Below are 22,496 nucleotides of genomic sequence, written 5' to 3' on the forward strand. Positions count from 1 at the left end.
TTTAGCTCACTAAGGGCTGAAACTGAAGTAACAAGAAAGCACAAGAAAGTCCCATTTCAGGTCCCCCGAGCTGTGGAATCTCTGCATTCCTGCTGAATGAACAGGTTCTCTGGGGTTTTGTCCCTTCACCTTGTTCTGCACCTGGTGCTGTTTGGATTTAAGCTGAGTGCCACAAAATTTGGGTCTAACAGTGTCTTCCTCAGAGAATCCCAGAGAGTTGGTGCTTCCTAGGTACAAAATAGGTGCAACGCCATATTTTAAGCAAAATGAGCTCAGTGTTATTTTTTTCATTTTCCATGTCAGAAATATAATTATTCTCACTAATGATTGCACTGAAAATTACAAGAAACAGCTTTTTGGGGTGGACCCACATAGGGACCTTATAGCCTGCTCACTGTGTTTTAAAAAAAAAGTTGCATCTTGTTTAATTAATAAATTAATAAAAATTAATAAAGCATGGTGCTGTTTTGAACAGGCTTTAAATACTGTCTTGAATCCATGTAAATAGTTCAGTCACGAAAACAGCTAAATAATAATGTCGGGGCTGTGTGTTTGGTTTTTAAGCACTGGATAAAACTGCTTTTATTTTTTCTAAATTTATTTTTATTCTAGTTTTCCCCTATTCTATTTTTCCCCATTATTTTTCTATTTATTTCTCCCTTTATTAATTTTTCTCCTCCTTACTCATTTTTTTCCCCTCTCTTCATTTTTTCCCTCCCTTATTCATTTCCCCCCCCCCTTAATTACTTTTTTCACCATTATTTATTTTTTGCCCTTAATATTTACTTTTTTTCCCCTTGGCTTTTTTTTCCACTTGGGTGTTTTTCCCCCCTGTTTTTTTCCCCCCCCCTTATTTATTTCCCCTATCTGTTTTTCCAATTACTTAGTTACTTTCCCTAATTATTTACTTTCCTCAGTTATTTGTTTTCCTAATTATTTATTTCCCCTATCTATTTTCCCCAATTATTTATTTATTTCCCCTATCTATTTCCCCAATTCTTTATATTCCCCGATTATTTATTTTCCTCAATTATCTATTTTCCTCGATTATTTCCCCTATATCTTTTCCCAAATTATTGATTTTGCCCAATTCTGTATTTTCCCCGTTATTTATTTCCCCTATATATTCCCCAATTATTTATTTTCTCCGATTATTTGTTATCCCCGATTGTTCCCGCAATTATTTATTTTCCCAATCACTTACTTAGTTCCCACCTTATTTATTTTTTCCCCTTACTATTTCCCACTCTCCCTTTTTTTTTTCCCCTCTTATTATTTAATCGCTTTCCCCTTATTTATATAACTATTTCCCCCTTATTTGTTTATCCGCGCGGGGTTTTTAACCTCAATTTTAGCTGCTGTTTTCGGGTGTCCCGGCAGACCCTCGCGCCGCGCGGGGGGGGAAATCCCGCGGCCGTGACGTCACGGGGGAAGCCCCTCCTCGCGCGGGCAGGGCGGCACCGCCCCTTTCGCGCGTGGGCGCGGGGCGTGTCCCTGCGCGGCCGCCGTAGGCTCGATGTGGCGGGGCGGGCGCGGCTCCACGTCACCATCGGCGGAGCGGCCGCGCCGGGCTCAGCTCCGCTCCGGCACCGCCCGGCGCCGCGCTCGGTACGGGCCGCAGGACCCGCCGCAAAGGCCGGCCCGGGGACCGAGGGAGCGCCGGGCGCCGCGGGTGCGGTGCGCCCCGCAGGCCCCGAGGCCTCAGGGACCCGCCGGCAGGGCCGCGGGGCGGGTTTGGGGGGGTCCGTGGCGCGGGGGGCTCGCGGTTTGCTCGGGGGAAGGGCGGGCGGTGGCATCGAAGGGAGTTTTGCCTCATGGGTAAAAAACCCCACGGGTTTGAGCTGGGAGTGGGTGCCTGGGACACGGAGGGTGAAATATCCCCAGGGCGGCTGTGGATCTGTCGGGATTTGTTAGTAAACGGTTTTTTTTGCGCTGTGCATTACGGATGTGCATCAGTAAAGCGATGCGTCCGCAGGGATTTGTTTCACGGGGTGCCCCCGTTCCCGAGGCTCCGCAGGGATGTAGGTGGCGAGCAGGCGTGGCTATTTCCTTCGCTTGATAAAGTGTAACTTTCGATTTCCGCTGTAAATTTCGATTTCCTCTCCTTGCCCAGAGAAGCTGTGGATGCCCCATCCCTGGAAGTGTTCATGGCCAGCTTGAATGGGGCTCTGAGCGACCTGGTCTAGTGGGAGGTGTCCCTGCTTGTGGCAGGGGGGTTGGAGCGAGTTTAGGGTACGATCTTTAGGGTACCCCCCCGAACCAAACCATTCTGTGACTCAGTACAGGTGGTCAGAAATTTTGTTGCTGGAGCAGCACCTACATCTGTGTCCGTGGGGCCTCTCTCTAAGATCAAGCTGATTTCAGGACAAGGAGGAAAACTGGGTGCTGGTTCTCCCTGCCACGTCTCCCAGCTCTGTGTTTTAGCAGAGTTGTTTTCACTGCTGCTTCTCAGAGCCTAAAGTACACTCACTTATCATGCTTCAGAGACATGTTTGACTGCAATTTTTGAAATTTCTGCAGTTGAGGTCTTGGTATGAGTAAAGATACCTGGTCTGCTTTCGCAAGGCTGTGCTTTGTGGTTTGTGTGAGTCGTTCTTGTAGGTGAAGGTGCTGCAGGGCTTTGAGGCAGGAGTTCTGGCTAACAGCATGGAAAAGTAAGCAAAAAAGCTGCTGCTGAGGCAAGAAAACAGTTGTATTTCTACAAACAGAATCAATAAGGTTGGAAAAGACCTTCAAGATCGAGTCCAACCTTTGACTGATCACCACCTTGCCACACCATGGCACTAAGTACCATTATACCATGGCACTAAGTGCCACATCTAGTTTTCTCTTGAATGAGTTGTTTATGTAGATATTTTTAAACAATAGCCTTGAAGGATCTAATCCTTAAAATAAAGAATTAATAACAGAAAGAGGCGGCATTCTTTGAAAAATTTGTATTGCAATTGTTTTCTGGGGTAGTTGCTGTGGTACTGTTTTAGTTTCTTGTTTTGTTGTGTAGAAAGAAGCAGCAGCCCAAGTTAGCACAATTTCCTGCTCACTGTTCAGTTTGAGGTTCCCTAGGTGCCCATTTGATGAGAAATGAGACTTTGGACCTGGCACCAGCTTGTGTGCTGCCTCAAGTGCTCATTCAAACACTGCAACTCCATGTCCCAACTTCCCTCTCTCCTCAGAGCTGTTTGCAGGGAGGTACTTTTAGCCATACTAGGGATGGGTGTTTGTTGGTCTGCTGGATTTTGTTTGTTCCTGCTTCAGTAATAACATAGGAGTGGAGAGTTTACAAGGTTTGCACCTCAGAAGTTGTCTGCACAGATAAAAGAGGTGATGTGGGGTGTGAGCTGGTGTCCCCAGACAACAGGCTTCTTAAACTGGCCTGTTATTGAAAGCTTTATGGCATGGAGGTTTGGCCCTGCCATCATGGAACCTCGAGGAAGAGCAATCTGCAGGGAAAACACAGCCTTGAGTTGGAGAGTTGGGTGTTTCCATCCTTATGTAAATCACAGCCTTTGGTGGGGATCATTTGGTTCAGTTCCGTTGGTGCTGTTATTAGTAATAAAAATTGTATAAAACAAATATGCCCTTACACATTATTTGACTAATGTGTGGTATCATAATTTAGAATAAAAAGGCATCTTCCCTGTTTTAATCATTTGTTGAACTCAGTCGGAGACTTCCAGAAAATTAATAAAAGCTTATTTGTTTTGACACAATTTCTGTAGAAAGTACAAAATTGCTTATGTAATAAAAAGTAACAGTTTTCTCTGCTGGGCCTGTCAGTGTGGCAGACACACTGTGTTTTTTTTAGGTTGATTTGATCCTAGATGTCTATTATATAAGGAATAAACAAACATGAGAATGAGAATTGATAGAAGAAAAAGGTTGATTTGATCCTAGGTACCTATTATATATGGAAGAAACAAAACATGAGGCTGAGGATAAGCTTAATTGGTAATTTTATTACCTGAACTGTCAGCCACACATCAGCTCTGATAGATCTGTAACCTTCTCATACTTCTTCACCATAAAAATACGTACTTTCCTCATTAATGTCTAGCAGAGATGGTAGAGTTGAGATGCTCTGATGATCCTTGGCAGGCAAAATGCAATCCTACTTCCCTCTCCACCATGCTTTCTTTTCACCCATCCTTGGTTTCTGCTCTGTTGGATCTTGTACTCATCTTCAGAGCTTCCTCCATAGGCTGATTCAACTTGCTAATCAAGTCAAGAGAACTGTATGACTGTATCTTTTTTTTTTTTTTAATGTTTTAAAATCTTTTAGCTCATGTCAGTTCACCTGGAGGGGCACAGGACTGCAGTGAAGGTAATGGGGATATGTAGCCAGGATCAGGGAGTGAGTATATGAGGGAGAAGCTGCTGCATCCTTTGGGCTACAGTCAGGTGCCTGTTCACTTCTGTTAGCCCTGGCTGTATTGGGAAGTAGCCTGAAGCATTGGGAAGATTTCTTTCTTTTACTTTTTTTATTGTCTTTGGAAAATCTCATACTCTTCATCTTTGTGGTGCTAACAGGAATATTTTAGTGTAACAGAAAAGTGAGAGGGCTTTTGAATGTGGCTTCTCAAGAAACCCAGTAGTTCATTCAAACCATTAAGTCAGTTGTGATAATGTTTTCGTGTTTGTTGATAAAATCTGTTAACTCTGGGATGGCTTTGTTTGCTTGTTTTTAGGTCGTCTGATATTTGTGTCAAAATAATTCTTCCCTTGAGAAAACTCCTGTAACCAAGAACCATGACTGCTGCAGAGAACGTGTGTTACACGTTAATCAATGTTCCCATGGATTCAGAACCACCGTCTGAAATCAGCTTAAAAAATGACCTAGGTAAGTATGGACAATGATTGAAGGATACTCCATCTCACCTGAATCGTGATATTCTCTCATTGTGCCTTTCTGAGAATATTGTTTACATTTTATAAACTCAAACAAGTCAATTTGATGTTTATTTTCTGTTGCTTTTTGAAAGGTGTACGTTCCTCTGTTTGTTGTGGTTTGAGAAACTTCATGACATTATCTTATGTATTTTAGTTTTGTTGTGTGTGTCCCCCCGTCTGTGCAAAATTTGAATTTTTTTTTTTATTTTTTTTTTTTTAAGTTTTAAGTAATACCAGTTTGGGCAAGGGCAGATTTAAGCACTGTAATAAGCAATAGGTTGTGTTGTCTCTTGTTCAGTGCACTGCAGAATGTGCTGGCAGAAACAGCAGTGATAGTGTCTAGTATATATATGTATGACAACAGAGCACATTGTAGTGTCCTGGTATAAAAGGCTGTTTAAATTTAAGTATTAAAACAGCCTTGGAATTCGTACTCCTCCAATTCCAATTTATTGATCCTAGAATTAAGTCTCAACTCCATGCTTATTTTTTAATGTCTCTTACTTCCTCTTTATCCTATAATAAGAGGGCATGAATTTTATTAGTATGCTCTGCTGCACTCCTTCAGAGAGGTTTGTGTCTTCTGTCGCTGAAGATTGGTATTCTTGTTAAACTAACTGTGACATGTCAGCCTTCCTGACTTCATTTCCTCCTCCTCTAGAAAAAGGAGATGTCAAGTTGAAGACTGAGGCCTTGAAGAAAGTAATCATTATGATTCTGAATGGTGAAAAACTGCCTGGGCTTCTGATGACCATCATACGTTTTGTGCTGCCTCTCCAAGATCATACCATCAAAAAACTGCTGCTTGTCTTTTGGGAGATCGTGCCAAAGACCACTCCAGATGGCAGGCTCTTGCAGGAAATGATCCTCGTGTGTGATGCATACAGAAAGGTAGCCCACTGTTTATTTCATTACTTGTCTGGATCTTTACAGCAAGTGGATCACTTTGTGTTATTTTGTCGATATAAAAGTGGTTTATACTCAGCATTTCCTTCCTAGAAGTGATGTCTCAGTGCTTCAGGGCTGGATAACTGTAGATAAGCAGCATGGCTACTGACAAGGGAATTTTGTGTTCTTTTACTGTTATAACTTAACAAAAATGTAGTTTCTCTGTCAGTGAATGTCAGAGGTGAGGGTAATGTAATTACTGTCTTCATGGTATCTTGGGACAAGCCATGGCTCATAAAGGACACTGTTTTTGGAATGTGGTATATTTGGGACACTTCTAGTAAAGGCCTTCAACTTTGGGAATGGGTTGGAAGCAGATGAGCTAACACACACTAAAGGTTAGTATCCAGTGTGTGGAAATGCCCACAGGCTGAGCTTTCACACCCATGGTAATTGGGGAAAACACATACGATGCAAAAAAAATACTACAGGCTTTGTAAGTGTTACTGCACAGAAACACCTGTTTTTAAATATTGGTACATATTTAAAACACTGAGGCAGCAGTGTTTTAAGAATGTATTTAGTGAGAAGACTGAGGTGTCACTGTGGGTGTTGGGAACTTGTACCTTCGGAAGGCTGTGTGGGAGAAGGCTAGCAAGCCAGCAAGTGCATTCATCTGGAGAGTCTGGCATTTCAAATATGTTTCCTGTTGGTTTTAGGATCTTCAGCACCCAAATGAGTTTATCCGAGGCTCTACTCTCCGCTTTCTCTGCAAGCTGAAGGAGGCAGAGCTGCTGGAGCCTCTGATGCCGGCCATCCGCGCCTGCCTGGAGCATCGGCACAGCTACGTGCGCAGGAACGCGGTCCTGGCCATTTACACCATCTACAGGTAAAGGCCAGGAACAGTGGGAAACTGTGGGTGCAGCTATAGTGATCTGCATAGTTTTTAAGATCTGAAACATTTATTTATCAATCACTGGTGTGGGTTTTGGGCTTCTTTCAGTTTGTTTGCTTTTTCTCCTCTACCTAATGGACTTCTTTGGAGAAACAAAAGGTACTGCTGCTGCTTTCTCAAGTACGATAGAAGTCCTTATATTGCAGGTTAATTTGCATGGGCAAATGCCTTTCTTGATGATCTAAATGTTATTATTTGTAACCATTGTCCACAACCATGAATATGGAAGAATCCTTGTAGGAATATGCATATATAAATTTATTTGAGCAGGACGTTTTTGATGTGCTGCAGTTACATACTAAACATTACTGCAGTTTTTACCTGAACCGTGTGGCTGAGTGTTGCTATCAGTTGTAATCATCGATGAGGTAATGTCTTAGCTGTCATGACAACAAACAATTTTTTAAAGCTCCTTGAGTCTGTTTGCTGTTTAAATAGCTGCACAAAAGCTCTGTATCACTCTTTTACTCTTGAGTTTTTGTAAATGTTTGTCTTCAGGGTATGCACTTAAGCCTTGGGTTCTACTCCTTATCAGTAGCTCTTTTAATTAGGATTTTTTTTTTTTTTTAAGAAACTTTGAACATCTTATACCTGATGCACCTGAATTGATCCATGATTTCTTGGTGAATGAGAAAGATGCAAGCTGCAAAAGAAATGCATTTATGATGCTGATTCACGCAGATCAGGTAAGAATACTTGCCCACAGACTCATTTGGTTTAATAACTTGTAAATGTACTGGGTAACTAGCCAGGAGTTTGTTGGTAGCATGAACTATTTGTATTCATAAAAAACCCCACGTTTGACAATGTTAATACTTTTTTGGGATATTTGGTACCGAAAAAGTTAAAGTAGGTCTTCAGTGCTATCTTCATTTTAAAGGAGAATTACTGTGTTTGGTGAAGGCATATGCTGGTGCCGAAATCTGTAATTAGTTTTGGCAAGGGAGCATAACCAGACTGAGAAGTGCTCTCTTATCTACTGTTTTATAGCTTTTGTAGCTGCATGAGAAGGAAATTGCAGTTTCTGTTTAGTGTTTTGGATTATTTGCTCTACAGGCAATTGCCTCTTGTGCCTGATTACCATTAGTTTTGTCTCTCTTTTGCAATGTGCAGACAGAACAGATTAATTTGCTCTTCGGGTTTACAGTGTTTTCCTAAATTGTTTTAATTTCAAGTTGAAGGGTCACATAAATGCTGTTTTGTAGTTTGATTTTAGAATGTGTTTTGATTTAAAATTCAACTGAGTGAGCAAACTCAGTCTAATTTAAAATAATTTATCTTTTATTTCTGTAGGATCGAGCTTTGGATTATTTGAGTACCTGTATTGACCAAGTCCAGACATTTGGTGACATCCTGCAGTTGGTTATTGTTGAACTAATTTACAAGGTAAAATGGAAATGTTGTGGCACGTTAGATTGTATCAGACTGCTTTTTAGAATGGATAGAATGCTGCTGGAAAAGGTTTTATAGTCCATGTCAGGAATATGTCATTGTTTAATACAGCTGAATAAGATTTGTCTCTTGAAATGATACAGGCTCAAGTATGCACAGCATAGAGCAATATGTCTCACCTGATTTGCTGTGATGGAGACTGTGTATTATCAGTCTGGTTTCATGGGCATCAGCAGGGCATCTCTTACAGAAGCTGGTAGAGACTGTGCCTTTCCTTTTGATCTGAGATTTTTAAGACCCGGTGGCATTGCACTGAGTTGTCAAGAACAGCTTTTGAATAGCTTTTGTAATTAGATTTTACAGCTGTGAATGCCCCAGAAAAGGTTGCCATCTTTTGCTCAATTCTCTCCTTGTTGTAAGATAATGGAGCAGGTAAACTGTAGGATTGCAGTTTCCTTTTTTCTTTATGTGCCAACTGTGCATCCTTCTTCTTGTTGAGGTCTGTCATGCGAATCCATCGGAGAGAGCTCGGTTTATTCGCTGCATCTACAACTTGCTGCAGTCATCGAGCCCTGCAGTGAAGTATGAAGCTGCAGGTACTCTAGTTACACTCTCCAGTGCACCAACAGCAATCAAGGTATGGAAATGATGTTTTCAGATGTTCACTAGCTTTTAGTGCACTGAAATGGGTGCTGTGCGCTCCATGTAGCTTGAAAAAGCAAAGGCTTTAGTAACACTTCACACGTGAAGGTCTCTCTTAAAATATCTCTTAGAATTGGTCACAGAAAAAGACTGAGACTGCTTTGCAGACCTAGAGCTAGGGGACTTCGTGTCACTTTGGTAGGGGACAAGCATGATTACTGTGCAGACTTGTACAAGGGTTGGTACCAACCTGCAATCCTCTTGGCATAGTTAGCAAAGCAGACTAAAGCTGAAGATTTTCAGAGATTGAATTACTTTCTTTAGTCTTTATTCCTGTTTTCAGACCAAGGGGGAAGCATAAATCAGTGAAGACTGGTGTTGGTTTCTAATTGACCTGGGGTTCCTAGGTTCATATTTGTACAGCTGATTATTTAAGAGCACTCAGAAGTTTTGAACTTGTATGGAAATTTCAAAAATAAAATATGCAAGTCTAGATTCAGAGTAAAAGACTTGTAAATAGTAGTTTCAAAAGGTCAGGGGGAGTATGAATTCCAACATTCTTGCTTTGGTATATCATTTTTGTTGAGTAGTCATTAAAACAATATCTAGATAGGTTAACTGCCAACTGTTTTAGGTTAGTTTTCATGCCCTGTTGTGTACTTCACAGCTGACCCAAAGTATGTCAGGTAATCTATCTTATTATGTCTTTCTTTGAATTCGAAATCCAGTCTGTGTGTTGTAAGCTGATGCAGTTGTGAGCCTTCCAGTGTGATTTTTGTAATGTAGTGGAATCCATTTATAATGGACCAGAAAATTTTAAAGTCTGTTCTCAGGTTAATTTCTGTGCCAAATCAGAGTAGCTGCTTTAAAAGTAATATAAAAGGACTATTTTCCAGAATTTCTCTCAGAAATTTGCTGGTTTGTCCTCTTCATTAATTAAAAAATTATTTTGATCCTTTTAATTTTAGGCAGCTGCCCAGTGCTACATAGATTTGATTATTAAAGAAAGTGATAATAATGTGAAACTGATTGTCTTGGATCGGTTGATTGAATTAAAGGAGCATCCCTCCCATGAACGAGTATTACAGGTATGTGAGCTGTATCTTTTCCTGCAAGCTTTAGGAAAGAAAACCCTTCAATAACAAAACTTTCAGGTTTTGTGATATATGGAGAAATGTACTTCTGAAGTTTACATTTTCTGTTGGAATGTTTTTGGTAGAAACATATTGGATGGACTTGTATGTTTATGATTTCCTGCTTTTATTGTCTGTATAAGAATTATCAATAGCAAATGCTGTCCTGATCTTAAGGTTTAATGATGTAGCTTGCATGGTAGACTTCTATGAAAATGTAACATGTATTAAATGAACATTGATAAGGTCCTAATGCCTGGGATATGTTGCTTGCTTGTCAGCAGATTACATATTATGTATCCAGAAAGGCTTTGAAAATCATTGAGGACTGAAATTAGAATTGCATGAAAAGGAAATAAGTTAAAACAGCAAATTACTTACAATTTTGTTATTGTTTCAGGATCTAGTTATGGACATCCTCAGAGTGCTGAGTACCCCAGATCTAGAAGTGCGCAAAAAAACCCTCCAACTGGCTCTGGATCTTGTGTCTTCGAGAAATGTGGAGGAGGTAAAATATATGTATTTTTGATTCATTAAGCTTTTTTTTTTTCTTTTGAAAAGTATGTCACTTTTTTGAGTTTTGTTTGATTTTTTTCTGCAGCTTGTGATTGTTCTGAAGAAGGAAGTGATTAAAACTAATAATGTGACGGAGCACGAAGATACAGACAAGTACAGACAGCTGCTTGTTCGGACACTGCATTCCTGTAGCGTTCGGTTTCCAGACATGGCTGCAAATGTTATCCCAGTGGTATGCAAATGTTTAATTATATTGTCATTAAATAGGTTCTAGCTATACCCAAAACCTAGAGAATTGCTGAAGTGTTCCTCACAGTGGCGTCACAGGAAGAAATATTATTTTTAATCCCTAAAGAAATACAGGACTTTTGATGCTGTTAACATTTGTCTTCTGAGACTTTACTTCTAAATGCTTTTGCAGAACATGAGATGAAGAGGCCCTTTACTTAAAATGCAATAATTTGTATCATTAGAAAACTAATTTGGGATTATGATAATTGGTAATTGTTTGGAAGGCTGTTTGTCTTCAATTTTGTTTAATGGAAGACACATATGCAGTTTTATTTTTCTGAATGTACAAGGCAAATATTATTGTACAAACTTATCTGTGCTGCTGTTTGTGCTCATGTTCACTCTTCTGTGCTAGCTGATGGAGTTCCTCAGTGATAATAATGAAGCAGCAGCTGCTGATGTCTTGGAGTTTGTGCGGGAAGCAATCCAGAGATTTGATAACCTCAGACCTCTTATTGTTGAGAAGATGCTTGAAGTCTTTCACTCAATTAAATCTGTCAAGTGAGTCCAAAATACAGTATCAAACCAACATTGGAGCACCTTGTGGCTCACTCTCATTGAATGTATATTGCCTTTAAATATGTACCAAAATTCTTGCAAACCCCACACAAAGAATAACTGAAGCTGAGATATTTTGGGAGTAGATGATTTCTAGGTACAGCCTTCTTGTACAAAAGTAATTAAGTGCTTTTTGCATTGAATGAAGAAAACAAATTCAAATTGCATTTCTATATGCAACTGGTAATTGTATTTCCACTTGCTAGGAGATAATGTTGTTGATGAAGACCAACCATATAGTGATATATTTGTTAAAACAGAGTTAGTAAGGCGTTCGCTCTTGTAGGCAACTGGAAACACTTAGGCTAGATTTATTAGAAAACCCAGTCTAACATAGACCAGGCTTTGCAACCTCCAAAGCTTCTTTAACACCTTTCAGGGCTCTAAAAACTTTCTTTTCTGGTGGATCTGTAATGCTTAAGTCATATGAGAACTTCTCTGTATGAAGACAGCACTCTGTCATTCTTGTAATACACAGAAAACTCTGAATCTTATCTCCATCATCATCTCTTTAAGTGTGAAAAAAAAAATCTCTGAAGCTTTGGTATTCTTTTCCTAATCTTCATTCATCTTCTTGTTTTTCATTTTCTCCTCTAAAATGGAGAAATTAGTTTGTCTTAGTTAAGTGGAGAATTTACAGCTGACTTTATTCACATACGGTAGAGTTATTTCACCCCGATCACAATGAAATTTAATTTTGTGTATGTCAGGATTAGCATAGATAGAAATAAATTTGTACCAGAGAATATATCTATTTTGATGTACCTGTTCATGAGCTTACTAAAGCTGAAATTGTTTTTGATCAAACCTGCTTTTTGTCACGTGTCCTTTTGGATTTGTCAAGACTGACCTTTACCACTGAACATAAATCACTTCTTGATGCTAGTTTGAATTTATGATGAAAACATGACTTAAGCTACTGTTCTTGTCTTAGGATTTATCGAGGAGCATTATGGATCCTTGGAGAATATTGCAGCACAAAGGAAGACATACAAAGTGTAATGACAGAAGTGCGTAGATCACTTGGAGAGGTGTGTGTGTGCTTTGGTTTTTTTTATGTTTACTAGCTCTTTGTGGTTTTTCTTGACGTTATGCAGTGGGTTTTCTAGGAAGAAGATATTTTTAACAGTGTTTTGGGGACTTGGGATGTGTCAATGGCACTGCACAGGAAATCTTAAGTAAAAAGAAGTTAGGGTTTTGCGTTCATGATCAGTTTTCTTTCAAGTCTCATACTTGAGCTGAGAATAAGGGATATCTTTTAAGAGGGGAGATGAGAAATTCCTTATTTCAGAAAATTAAGGCTGCTTTAAGGTATAATTTAATTATATTCAGTGGCAAAGAAAGAGTGCTTTAAGTGGGTTGTTCTGAGAGGGATTTAAGACAATCTGTGCAATTTGAGCTTTATTGCATGAGTAGGAAACTTCTGTATGTATTTCAACATCTGCTTATCTCCTCAAATTCTCACAAAACTGTTGCATTTTAGCTGACTTTTTGCTTATAAGAACTTCAATAATGCAGGTAATATTTATTAAAACCTTCTGCAGAACAAAAATACATCTTTTATTTTAATTGTAACAATTATTTCCTGCTCATTTCTAGATCCCAATAGTAGAATCTGAAATCAAGAAAGAAGCTGGGGAGCTAAAACCTGAAGAAGAGGTGTCTGTGGGTCCAGCCCAAAAGTTGGTTACAGAGATGGGCACTTATGCAACACAGAGTGCTCTCAGTAGTTCACGACCTGCCAAAAAGGAAGAAGACAGGTATTTAAGACTTCATACTAGGCCAGGAATGACTTGGTTGATTTTGTGGGGCTTTTTTTCTATTTGAGTTGTATTTTCTCTCAGACAGAGTTCAGTGGTTGAGGGAATTTCCTGGTTTAAGGTATTATCCCAGGTAGATGGTAGCTAATAGGATGTTGCCCGATTGCTTAGGATTTGTAGTCAAAGCTTACTGTATCAAAAAGGACTTTATTAATTATGATATCCTAAATTCTATTTGGTTTTTTATGTGTAAAGTTCTCTCACAATTTTAGTTGGATACAGGGATGTTGCCTTTAGATTAAAACATTTTCTTCTCTTGATATCACCTTGCAGTACTTAATACTTGCTATAGTTTATTTTGTTGGTAGGTAGAACAATTGTTATATTTCCTTAGTTACTGCAGATGGGCTACTTCATCTTGACTAGTCATTATCATCTCAGTGCTACAATAAAATTATTATACATTACACCTCTCACTCCTTAGTCAGTGTGGAAATGACTATGTGACTTGTGAATGTATCTGGAAAAAAATACTTTGAGAGGGAAAAAAACCAACCTTCTGGGATGTTTCACGCTTGTTTTGCTTGTACAGTGTAAATGTTAAGGTATGAAGAGAAGTAGGCTGAAGGGTGTCATCCAAAACTAGTTTTCTGATGATGATTTGTCTTTGCAGACCTCCATTAAGAGGATTCCTGCTCGATGGTGATTTCTTTGTTGCAGCTTCCCTTGCTACAACTTTAACCAAGATCGCTTTACGATATGTGTCACTAGTTCAGGAAAAGAAGAAACAAAATGTAAGTCATCTCTTGTGTTTTCACTGTACATGCAAGGAAGAGCTGGTTGTTGCCTCTTTTGATTTTAACAGATGCAAAATGGGTTAAGTCCGAAGTGAAGTGCCAGTTATGTGATTGGATAATAATGATAATTTAGGTCACAAACAGGACATACTGTTCTCCAGTCACTCTATCTAGATAGTCTCTAAATCATGCTGGTTGGTTTCTAAATAACAAGTACTAAAAAAATAAGTAATTCTGCTCAGACTTTTTATGATTTAATTAATGTGCACCTTTTTATATGTAAGTCAGAAATAAACATTTCTGTAAAACTATGGAAAATGCAATAACCTTCTTCCATTCTCTTTACTTTGTCCTTCTTCTCAGTCCTTTAATGCTGAAGCTATGCTGCTGATGGCCACTATTCTCCATTTGGGAAAGTCTTCTCTTCCCAAGAAGCCAATTACAGATGATGATGTGGATCGTATTTCCTTGTGTCTGAAAGTTTTGTCAGAATGTTCTCCTCTCATGAATGACATTTTCAACAAAGAATGCAGGCAGTCCCTCTCTCATATGCTGTCAGCCAAGCTAGAAGAGGAGAAACTTTCCCAGAAGGTGAGCTATTATAAGTGTGTAATCAGAAACACTTGTAGTTTTTGATGGATGTTCACATCCAAACTGGTCCAAGAAATGTCACCATTTGACTCTGTGTAAGTCAGCCATTATTCAGCTGTGTTTCTGTGCTAAGGGGTGGAATTCAGTGTGAATTCTTGAATTATTCTCTTCCTGCAGAAAGAATCGGAGAAGAGGAATGTGACAGTTCAGCCAGATGATCCCATTTCCTTTATGCAGCTCACTGCTAAAAATGAAATGAGCTCAAAAGAAGACCAGTTTCAGCTCAGCCTTCTTGCAGCAATGGGAAACACACAGAGGAAAGAGGCTGCTGATCCTCTTGCTTCCAAACTTAATAAGGTAATGGGAAATTAGTGTTTTAATTATATACACGTTGTGCTGCTTATGCACAGGATGAGCTTTGGGAATCTTAGGCTTGAACTAAAGAACAGACAGCGCTGGCTGATTAAAAAGGCACAGGTATTTCCTGGTTGGAATCAAGACACAGAGTAAAGCCCTTGTGCTTGTAGTTGTTACCTTCTTCACGTGGGGAGGGAGGAATAAGGAGGAAACTTGGAGAGTGCTGAGCTGGTGGAATGTGGAGAAGAAATTGAAATAATTTGCGGGTTTGAAGAGCCCAGTAAGGTTCACAGGGAAGAGAGTAAGGACATGAGTAGAGATTAAGAACCCCTTTCTTTCTTTGGCTGCTATATCCTATTACCAAGTGCAGTGCATCCTTATCTTTAGACCTTTTTTTTGCTCCTGGTTACTAGGACCTGCACAGAAGGTCCAAAGAGAAGAAATCTCTTCATTCATTCATCAGTTTAAAAAACAAGCTTTTAAAGACTGGTTGAATTGTTTTTAAATTTAAAACTACCTTTTAATTTTAAGTCAGCATTTCTTTGTCCTGCTGATCTTCTTAAGAATAAATGGCCTTACAGTTCATATTTTAGCAACCTAGCAATTCAGAATACATTTCATCTAGAAAGGTTTTACAGTTGTAATCTGTATACAAAAGGATATGTGAAGGAAGGATGCAGTTAGTGTTCATTTTTATTAAAAATATGGACAATCACTGTGTATTTATTTGTAAATTAATGAAATCTATTTGTTTTGGAAGACTTATGCAGGAACTCTAGATTTCCTAAACATCACAACTTCTTTAAATACTGCTTTCTAGGTAAAATTTGTGGTGATTTTTTGAGGTGTTTTTCCCATTTTTCTTTTGCTTTCCGGTTTTTCTTACTACTGAGTAAATTCTGTAAAATTAAAAGCTCTTTGCACACTTGCTTGTTTTGAAGGCTCATATTAAAGAATAATGGATTTAACTGTACTTCATTCTTATTTCTTGGTGATTGTTTGACATGATTCTATGTTTAAAACTGTTCCATGACATTAAACACCCTAACCTCTGCCACAGGTTACTCAGCTGACAGGTTTCTCGGACCCTGTGTATGCAGAAGCGTATGTCCACGTCAACCAGTATGACATTGTGCTGGATGTGCTTGTTGTCAACCAGACCAGTGACACTCTGCAGAACTGCACCCTGGAGCTGGCCACGCTGGGTAAGGAGAACTGGTGGAAACAAAGCAACCATGAGGTGCTGGGCGTTGGCACCCAGTTGTGAGGAGTTTCTGAGACACTTCGAAATACTTATGAGTTTATGCCAGTTTCCATTTTGGAAGGATGTTTTTGAATGCCTTTCAAATGTGTTTTTTTATATTTGGTGGAAGATTTTTGTGTGCTGGCACTGACAGTACCATCTGATGATACAAACTGCAGTCAGATTTTGTATCTTTTCATGGCTTTTTCACTAAGGAAATAGCATTACATTTTCCCTTCTCCTTTTTCCCTGAAATATGGACAGGTTTTTTGATATACTTATTCCCCATTGTGCTGTTCTTACAGACATCAAAAATAAATTTCCAAAAAAGGACAAAATCTCAAGTTGTATGGGGCACATGTCAGGCAGAGAAAGCCATCTGCCCTGGGGGGTTTTTACACTCAGACTCAGGTAACACTGCATTAAATACTGCATTTACTCAGCTGAAACCATTCCCTGCACCAGCAGATGTACCAGAGTCTTGCTTTAACAATACTGAAGCTTCATTAACTTCTTTTAGAGGAGCGACTGGAGCAGATAATCTAAGAACAGTGACCCTTTTCTTATTAGTTGTCCTCTACTTTGGCAGTCAGGAGTTGAAATATGTTTACAATACACCAGGAGAACACGTTACATACTTTTAATTATTGTAAATATGACTGGAGGGGCATAACCTTTCTCCCGAACTTCTAAATCATTTCATCAGACTAATGATGGAAATGAATAAAATGAATATATTACTTAATATTTTTCTATTTGTCAGCTCAGTTAAGTGGAATTCATTTCCCAGGTGATGTCTTCAGATGTGGTGCAAGAGCTGACTCGATGCATCACTCCTGTGTGTAGAGCTCATGCTGTTCATGCTGCGTTCTCAAGTGGCAGTTTAGTGGAACTAAGGAGTCTTTCACAACTGCTTGCTAAAGGATTAGTAAAAATGCAACCCTTAGTGCTTCCTTGGAGCACTTATATTCAGAGTCAAGGTGATACTTTGACCTGTTTATAAATAACTTAGTGCATGTAATACTGGACGTTGAACTTTGGTTTTGAGGCACTTGACTATAGGATTAGGTCTTATGATGTTGTCAGTGATTAAAACACAAGGTAGAATTAACCATTTCCTTGTTAAAAAAATAATACTATACTCAATCCAAAGCCCACTTAAGCCAGTATTTGCATTTGTTTTCAGTGGGGTTTGGGTGAACACAGTAATATTTTAACCAAAATTTTGTATGTAATGTAAATTACTTTGTCTTACAGTTAGCAAACTGTAAAAAACCCCACATCAATTCCAAATCAACTAATATCTTTATGGTGGTGGTTAGTGCAGCTCTGTAGATACAAAAATTGATTGACAAGAAAATAAAGTGTTTTTTCAAAAATCTAAGCTTGTTGTGTACTGCTAATGTTCCCTGATGCCCATCTCCCAATTTCTTTACACAGGTGACTTGAAACTTGTGGAAAAACCATCTCCTCTGACACTGGCTCCACATGATTTTGCCAACATTAAAGCTAATGTCAAAGTCGCTTCAACAGAAAATGGAATCATTTTTGGTAATGTTGGTAAGTAAAAGTTCAGTATGCAAAATTAACATTAATATGAAACATTTCTTAACTACTTAATGAGCCCAAAAATAATTACAGCTTCATATGCTGGGAAAAGAAATGAAATGGTCTACCATGCATGAATATTTTGTGGTGATTTAAAAAAAAAATCCATATTGCTTTTACTTAAAATCATGGTAGAACATGCTACCTTTAGAATGATTGTCAGTGTGATACTTGAACCCAAGCCTCTGAGTTTGGAACAAGTTGGGCAGCCCTGCCTGAAAGACCAACACACTTAACTCAGAGTTCTGTGGCAACTGGGTAAAGCTCTTGAAGAGGACAGAGGTCAACCATGAGACTGAGCAAGGGTTGAGTGCTGTTAACTGGCAGGTGGTAACCTTATTAAGTGCAAATTCACTTTTTTAAACATTAAGGTGGTTTGTGTTTTATATTGCAGTGTACGATGTCTCTGGAGCAGCCAGCGACAGAAACTGTGTGGTTCTCAGTGATATCCACATTGACATCATGGATTACATCCAGCCTGCTTCTTGCACGGATGCAGAGTTCAGACAGATGTGGGCAGAGTTTGAGTGGGAAAACAAAGTTAGTTTTATTTTTTGTATGTTATTCGGGGTTTGTTTGTTGATGTGGTATAATTCTGTTTCTTGTTCTGCACCAACTCATTAAATCAGCATTATCTATTGTCATATAAACCTTATTCAACATCCACATTGGATGTTTGCCTCAAGTAGCTCTTTCTCTTACTGTTATCTTATCAGTTTCACTAGCTTAGCAATGCAATAACTAGGGTTTTTTTCTTGCAAAAGTAGTATTTGCATTGAGCTTTATCTCCTGTATGGAAGGTGTCCAAACTGATTGGTGACAGTTGTGTATTTTGGCTCAGAGATGGCAGCAGGTATAAGTTTATGCTGAGGCTGCAGAATGACTCATACTGCTCAGCCTCTCCAGTTCTGAATTGCACTGTGTTTTGGGTCACAGAGGACCTTTTAAAGGTCATTTAGTGCAGCTCCCCTGCCGTGGACAGGGGCATCTTCCTTTCACTCTGTCACTTTGCAGTACCGCTGTGGCATAGAGTTATGGATGCTGTGCAAGACAAACAAGGTGGTGGGTACACTTTATATTAACTGAGGGTGCCCAAACAGACCTGTTAAAAAAGGGTTTGAGGGACATAATCTCATACAGCAGAGCAATATAATTTAAGAATAGAGTAGAAACATTAAAACAGAATGGAAGATATTTTACATGAACTGTACTTTGTTTGGTACATATATTTACATGTGTTTGCTTCAGACTAGATTTAAATGTCTCAGGGGAAACTTGTGCACAATAAATTTTAAGACATGGTATGCGAAGCCTTAGAAATTTATAAAGTTGTGTTAAAAAGAAGATTATACCAGACCAGACCAACAATAATCAATATGAGGAAGCCAAGGCAGCTTTGTTGCTAGGAGGGAAAGATAAAAGTAGTTTTTATCATTAGTTAAAAGCAATCTTTGGACTAGATGCCTCTTTTTTTGTGTTTTGGCAATGTGCACACTGTATTCAGACAAGAAGTCCACTATTTGCTCTGGAGAGTCTACATGTTTGGCACAATATCATATTCACCCAATACATTTTGGAAACCAATACATTTTGGAAACCATGGTAATAGCATGAAATTCTCCATCTCTAACAACTGGATGGCAGGAGGGGAAGACTTCTTATGATACCACCACATAACGGGGAGTGCAGCCAGCTTACTGAGTGTGCAATTCCTCAAGGGGAAATGCAGTGGTAATCTCCTTTATAAAGCCCCAAAGGAGAGATGGTTTCAGAAATGCCTGAGGTGCTAATTAAAGTAATTGGCTTTTTTTTTTCTTCTTGAAGGTAACAGTGAATACAAATATCGTTGATCTAAATGAGTACTTACAGCACATACTGAAGTCAACTAATATGAAATGCCTGACTCCAGAGAAGGTGAGCTATTTCTTGGAGACTTTTAGACACCCTTTTTAGTTTGTGTGCTTAACCATTTAATTTGTTCAGCATTTGTTATTAATATTATTAGAAATGCTTGCTTACAAAATGAAATGGAACATATACTTCAAAGTTTTTAAATGAGTGGTCTGAAATTACTAAAAGCAAATTAAGTTACCAGAATTCTGTGTTGCTTAATCAGCTGTTTCTTCCCCAGTTAGAAAGTCAGAATGTCCGTTTTAATTCGTGGTAGCCAAGCTGTAGTATAGACTTAATGTCACCATCTGTTTCTATAAAGGTTTTTTTTCAGTAGCTCCAAGTTTCTTCCTTCTCTGCCAAAATTTACCTTTCTTTTGCAAGTTTAGCCTTTTTGTTGTAAAGCAAAATAAATATATACAGTATTTGCTATTAAGGTATAACATGTATAATAGCTATTAGCTAATACACGTATAGCAGCCAGACAAGATCTATTGTTACTGTTTAGCTTCTTTACCACTTTGCTGTTGGTTAAATCCGACCATAAAATGCCATCTTACCTTGTTTTGAGGAATACTGTAGGTTGCATGTTTTCCAATATTAATTCTAGAAAAAGGCCCCCACTCTTTCCCAGTGCACGATTCCCACCTTTTACGAAGTGTTGCGCAGGAAAAAAGAAATGTGAACGTTACATATTGACGTGTTAGCCTAGCTAACCTAGGGCAAACCAAAATGTGTTTAAAGGATTTTGGTCTTTCTGAAGAGTTCAAATGTGGTTTCCACAGGCACTTTCTGGTTACTGTGGCTTTATGGCGGCCAATCTTTACGCCCGTTCCATCTTTGGAGAAGATGCCCTTGCGAACGTCAGCATTGAGAAGCCGATTCATCTCGGGCCAGAGGCGCCTGTCACTGGTCACATACGAATCCGGGCAAAGAGTCAGGTAACATGGCTTATGTTGTCTCCTTGTCACGTACCAAATGTACCAAGCACTCTAAAAAACCTGCAGATTGTTGTATGTTAGTTTCTAGTGCTAGATAAATGGGGTTTTTTTGGGGGAAAGGTGAATATAGCAACTATATACTTAGTTTTAAAACTCTCTTTTGCAGATTTTGTGAGGGAGGAAAATCTTTGTAATTGGGTGTGATCATACCCTAAAACTGTGTTGTAGATCTTTTCTCCTAGTGTGTTACCATAAAATAGGCCTTTGGGCCAAGATTTCCTTATTTTATCTATAGTGCTGCAAATAGGATGTTATATTTTATTTGGTTTTAAATAAAGAGCAAATATGCCTCAGGGTTCCATGACCTTTTTCCTACTAAATTGCACATTTTAGTATCACACAACAAGGAAATTTTGTGCATATAGTTGCTGTTTGCTGGAGTTTTTTTAAAAAAACAGCAAAGCAAAACCCAGAGTCTTTTAGTAGGAGTATTTTCTGTAGGTATATCTATGAGTCTGCTTTGGATTTTAGAACTTCTGCCTCCTTACTAAAGATAAAGTATGGGATTTGGAATAAATACAGTAAAAAAACAGTGTAAAATAGACGTATTTTAAACAGGGTACAATAAAAGATTACCAGTGAGTTTTCACATTTAGAGAAATCATTTACTTTGTGTGATGTCACTGTAAAGATTTTGAACTGGTTTAAATTCATGTTTCTGATATGCTTACAGTGCCATTTTTACATAAGACTGCATTCAGTTACATATACCAGCATGGTTTCACCTGGAAATCATGCTGCTATTGAATATGTGGATTTATTCATGCAGTTTCTTATGAGATTTCTTCAGTTGCTATGCAGTATTAATGTGGTTCTATGATTAAATTATTTCTCATAGCTTTAGTGCATTGAGTGTTAGTACCAGCTCTGAGACTTTCAACAGCTGAATTTGAGGAACTGGACTGGCAGTTGTAATTTCTCCCCTGGCAGTCTACTTTCAACTGGTGGGAGGTCAAAAGGCTTAAATTTTTAATTCTTCTGATAACACATGTAACATTTGCCAACTCATTTAGGTTTCGTTGTTTCAATAATACATGTAGATCTAACCTTTACCTAGTGTTAAGGAAATGTGCAGTATGATGTGTACAAATAAGTGAACAGCTAGAAATTTCCATGACTTCACAGATTTCTATATATGGAACTTCCATTTTAATATAGATAAGATAAAGTCATTTCGAAGTGAAGTATCTGTGCCATGATTGTCTTCTTTCTTTTCCTTACAGGGAATGGCCCTGAGTCTTGGAGATAAGATCAATCTGTCTCAGAAGAAAACAAGTTTATAAATTTTACCTAACACCTTTTCAGGTCTTTTACAATTTAACCTTAGGTATGTGGCTTTTGGGATCCAGAACATCTTGTATTCTTCAGTGTTCTGTAATTGTAGAAGCCAAGCTTTTGAGCTAAAAGCATTCCAGCAGATAATTTATAGGTTCTCCATGATTGATATTGAGCAAAACTTTAAATCTCCAGGTTTTTTTTTCTTTGTCCTGGAAGTCATGTTTTCTTTGTCTCTAATATATACTGATGCTCACAGTACAATAAACAAATTATGCCAGTTACTGTTTTGTCTGTAAATTATAAGCTCTATACTATCTCATCAGTACTGAATATTTGGCTAGGACTATTTTGCTAAGAAAGTGGAAGTCTGTAATAGCTTAGGTGTTTACAATAATGACTAGGCCTGAATATGTGATCATGGCTCTTAAAATACTCTGGTATACCTAGGAGAATATATGTTTGCCATTTAAGTCAAAGGCTGTGTGTTCTAGAAGGTTGGTTTAGTAATGTAATAGCTTGGCACAGACAAGTTTGTAGTATCAGAAAGGAGGTTGTCAAAATTTGGCTCTTTCCAGCAAGTTGTAGAATCTTAAACTTTCTGAACTGCTTTTCTTACAGTGTTATCACAAGTAACATAACATTGCTGGTGGTGTTCTTGTTTTTCAGTCAATATGGAAAAGACAGCCAAGTGCAGTGTTAAAGCTGTTGC

The 22,496-nt window shown here is 38.6% G+C and overlaps 1 protein-coding gene across 2 annotated transcripts; it reads left to right on the top strand.

Annotated features, from left to right (window-relative positions):
* The first annotated feature begins 1,467 nt into the window (after positions 1-1,467).
* COPB1 (COPI coat complex subunit beta 1) lies at positions 1,468-22,068 on the top strand. Of its 2 annotated transcripts, none has more exons than XM_051804251.1 (22): positions 1,468-1,608; positions 4,686-4,837; positions 5,549-5,778; positions 6,495-6,664; positions 7,302-7,416; positions 8,024-8,116; positions 8,622-8,759; positions 9,733-9,852; positions 10,298-10,405; positions 10,499-10,645; positions 11,060-11,205; positions 12,197-12,293; positions 12,862-13,022; positions 13,696-13,816; positions 14,183-14,410; positions 14,588-14,767; positions 15,828-15,972; positions 17,451-17,570; positions 18,013-18,158; positions 19,443-19,532; positions 20,294-20,449; positions 21,733-22,068. In XM_051804251.1, exons 2-22 carry the CDS (start codon positions 4,747-4,749, stop codon positions 21,790-21,792), a joined length of 2,862 nt encoding a protein of 953 aa, XP_051660211.1. In that variant the 5' UTR covers positions 1,468-1,608; positions 4,686-4,746; the 3' UTR covers positions 21,793-22,068. The 2 variants fall into 2 exon arrangements, with proteins under 2 accessions (XP_051660211.1, XP_051660212.1); XM_051804252.1 differs by lacking the exon at positions 1,468-1,608 and adding an exon at positions 4,299-4,321.
* The last annotated feature ends 428 nt before the right edge of the window (positions 22,069-22,496 follow it).

This window comes from Manacus candei, unplaced genomic scaffold (genome assembly GCF_025592945.1).
Source record: "Manacus candei isolate 608988 ecotype Guabito, Panama unplaced genomic scaffold, ASM2559294v1 h1tg000060l, whole genome shotgun sequence".
Taxonomy (NCBI): domain Eukaryota; kingdom Metazoa; phylum Chordata; class Aves; order Passeriformes; family Pipridae; genus Manacus; species Manacus candei.

What these genes read in the sequence shown, in the direction of transcription:
- COPB1 (XM_051804251.1), top strand. Translation starts at nt 4,747, where the DNA reads ATGACTGCTGCAGAGAACGTGTGTTACACGTTAATCAATGTTCCCATG. An exon ending in AGGAGAAACTTTCCCAGAAG is followed by an intron (nt 14,411 to 14,587) that starts GTGAGCTATTAT and finishes CTCTTCCTGCAG; the next exon opens with AAAGAATCGGAGAAGAGGAA. An exon ending in AATCATTTTTGGTAATGTTG is followed by an intron (nt 17,571 to 18,012) that starts GTAAGTAAAAGT and finishes TTTATATTGCAG; the next exon opens with TGTACGATGTCTCTGGAGCA.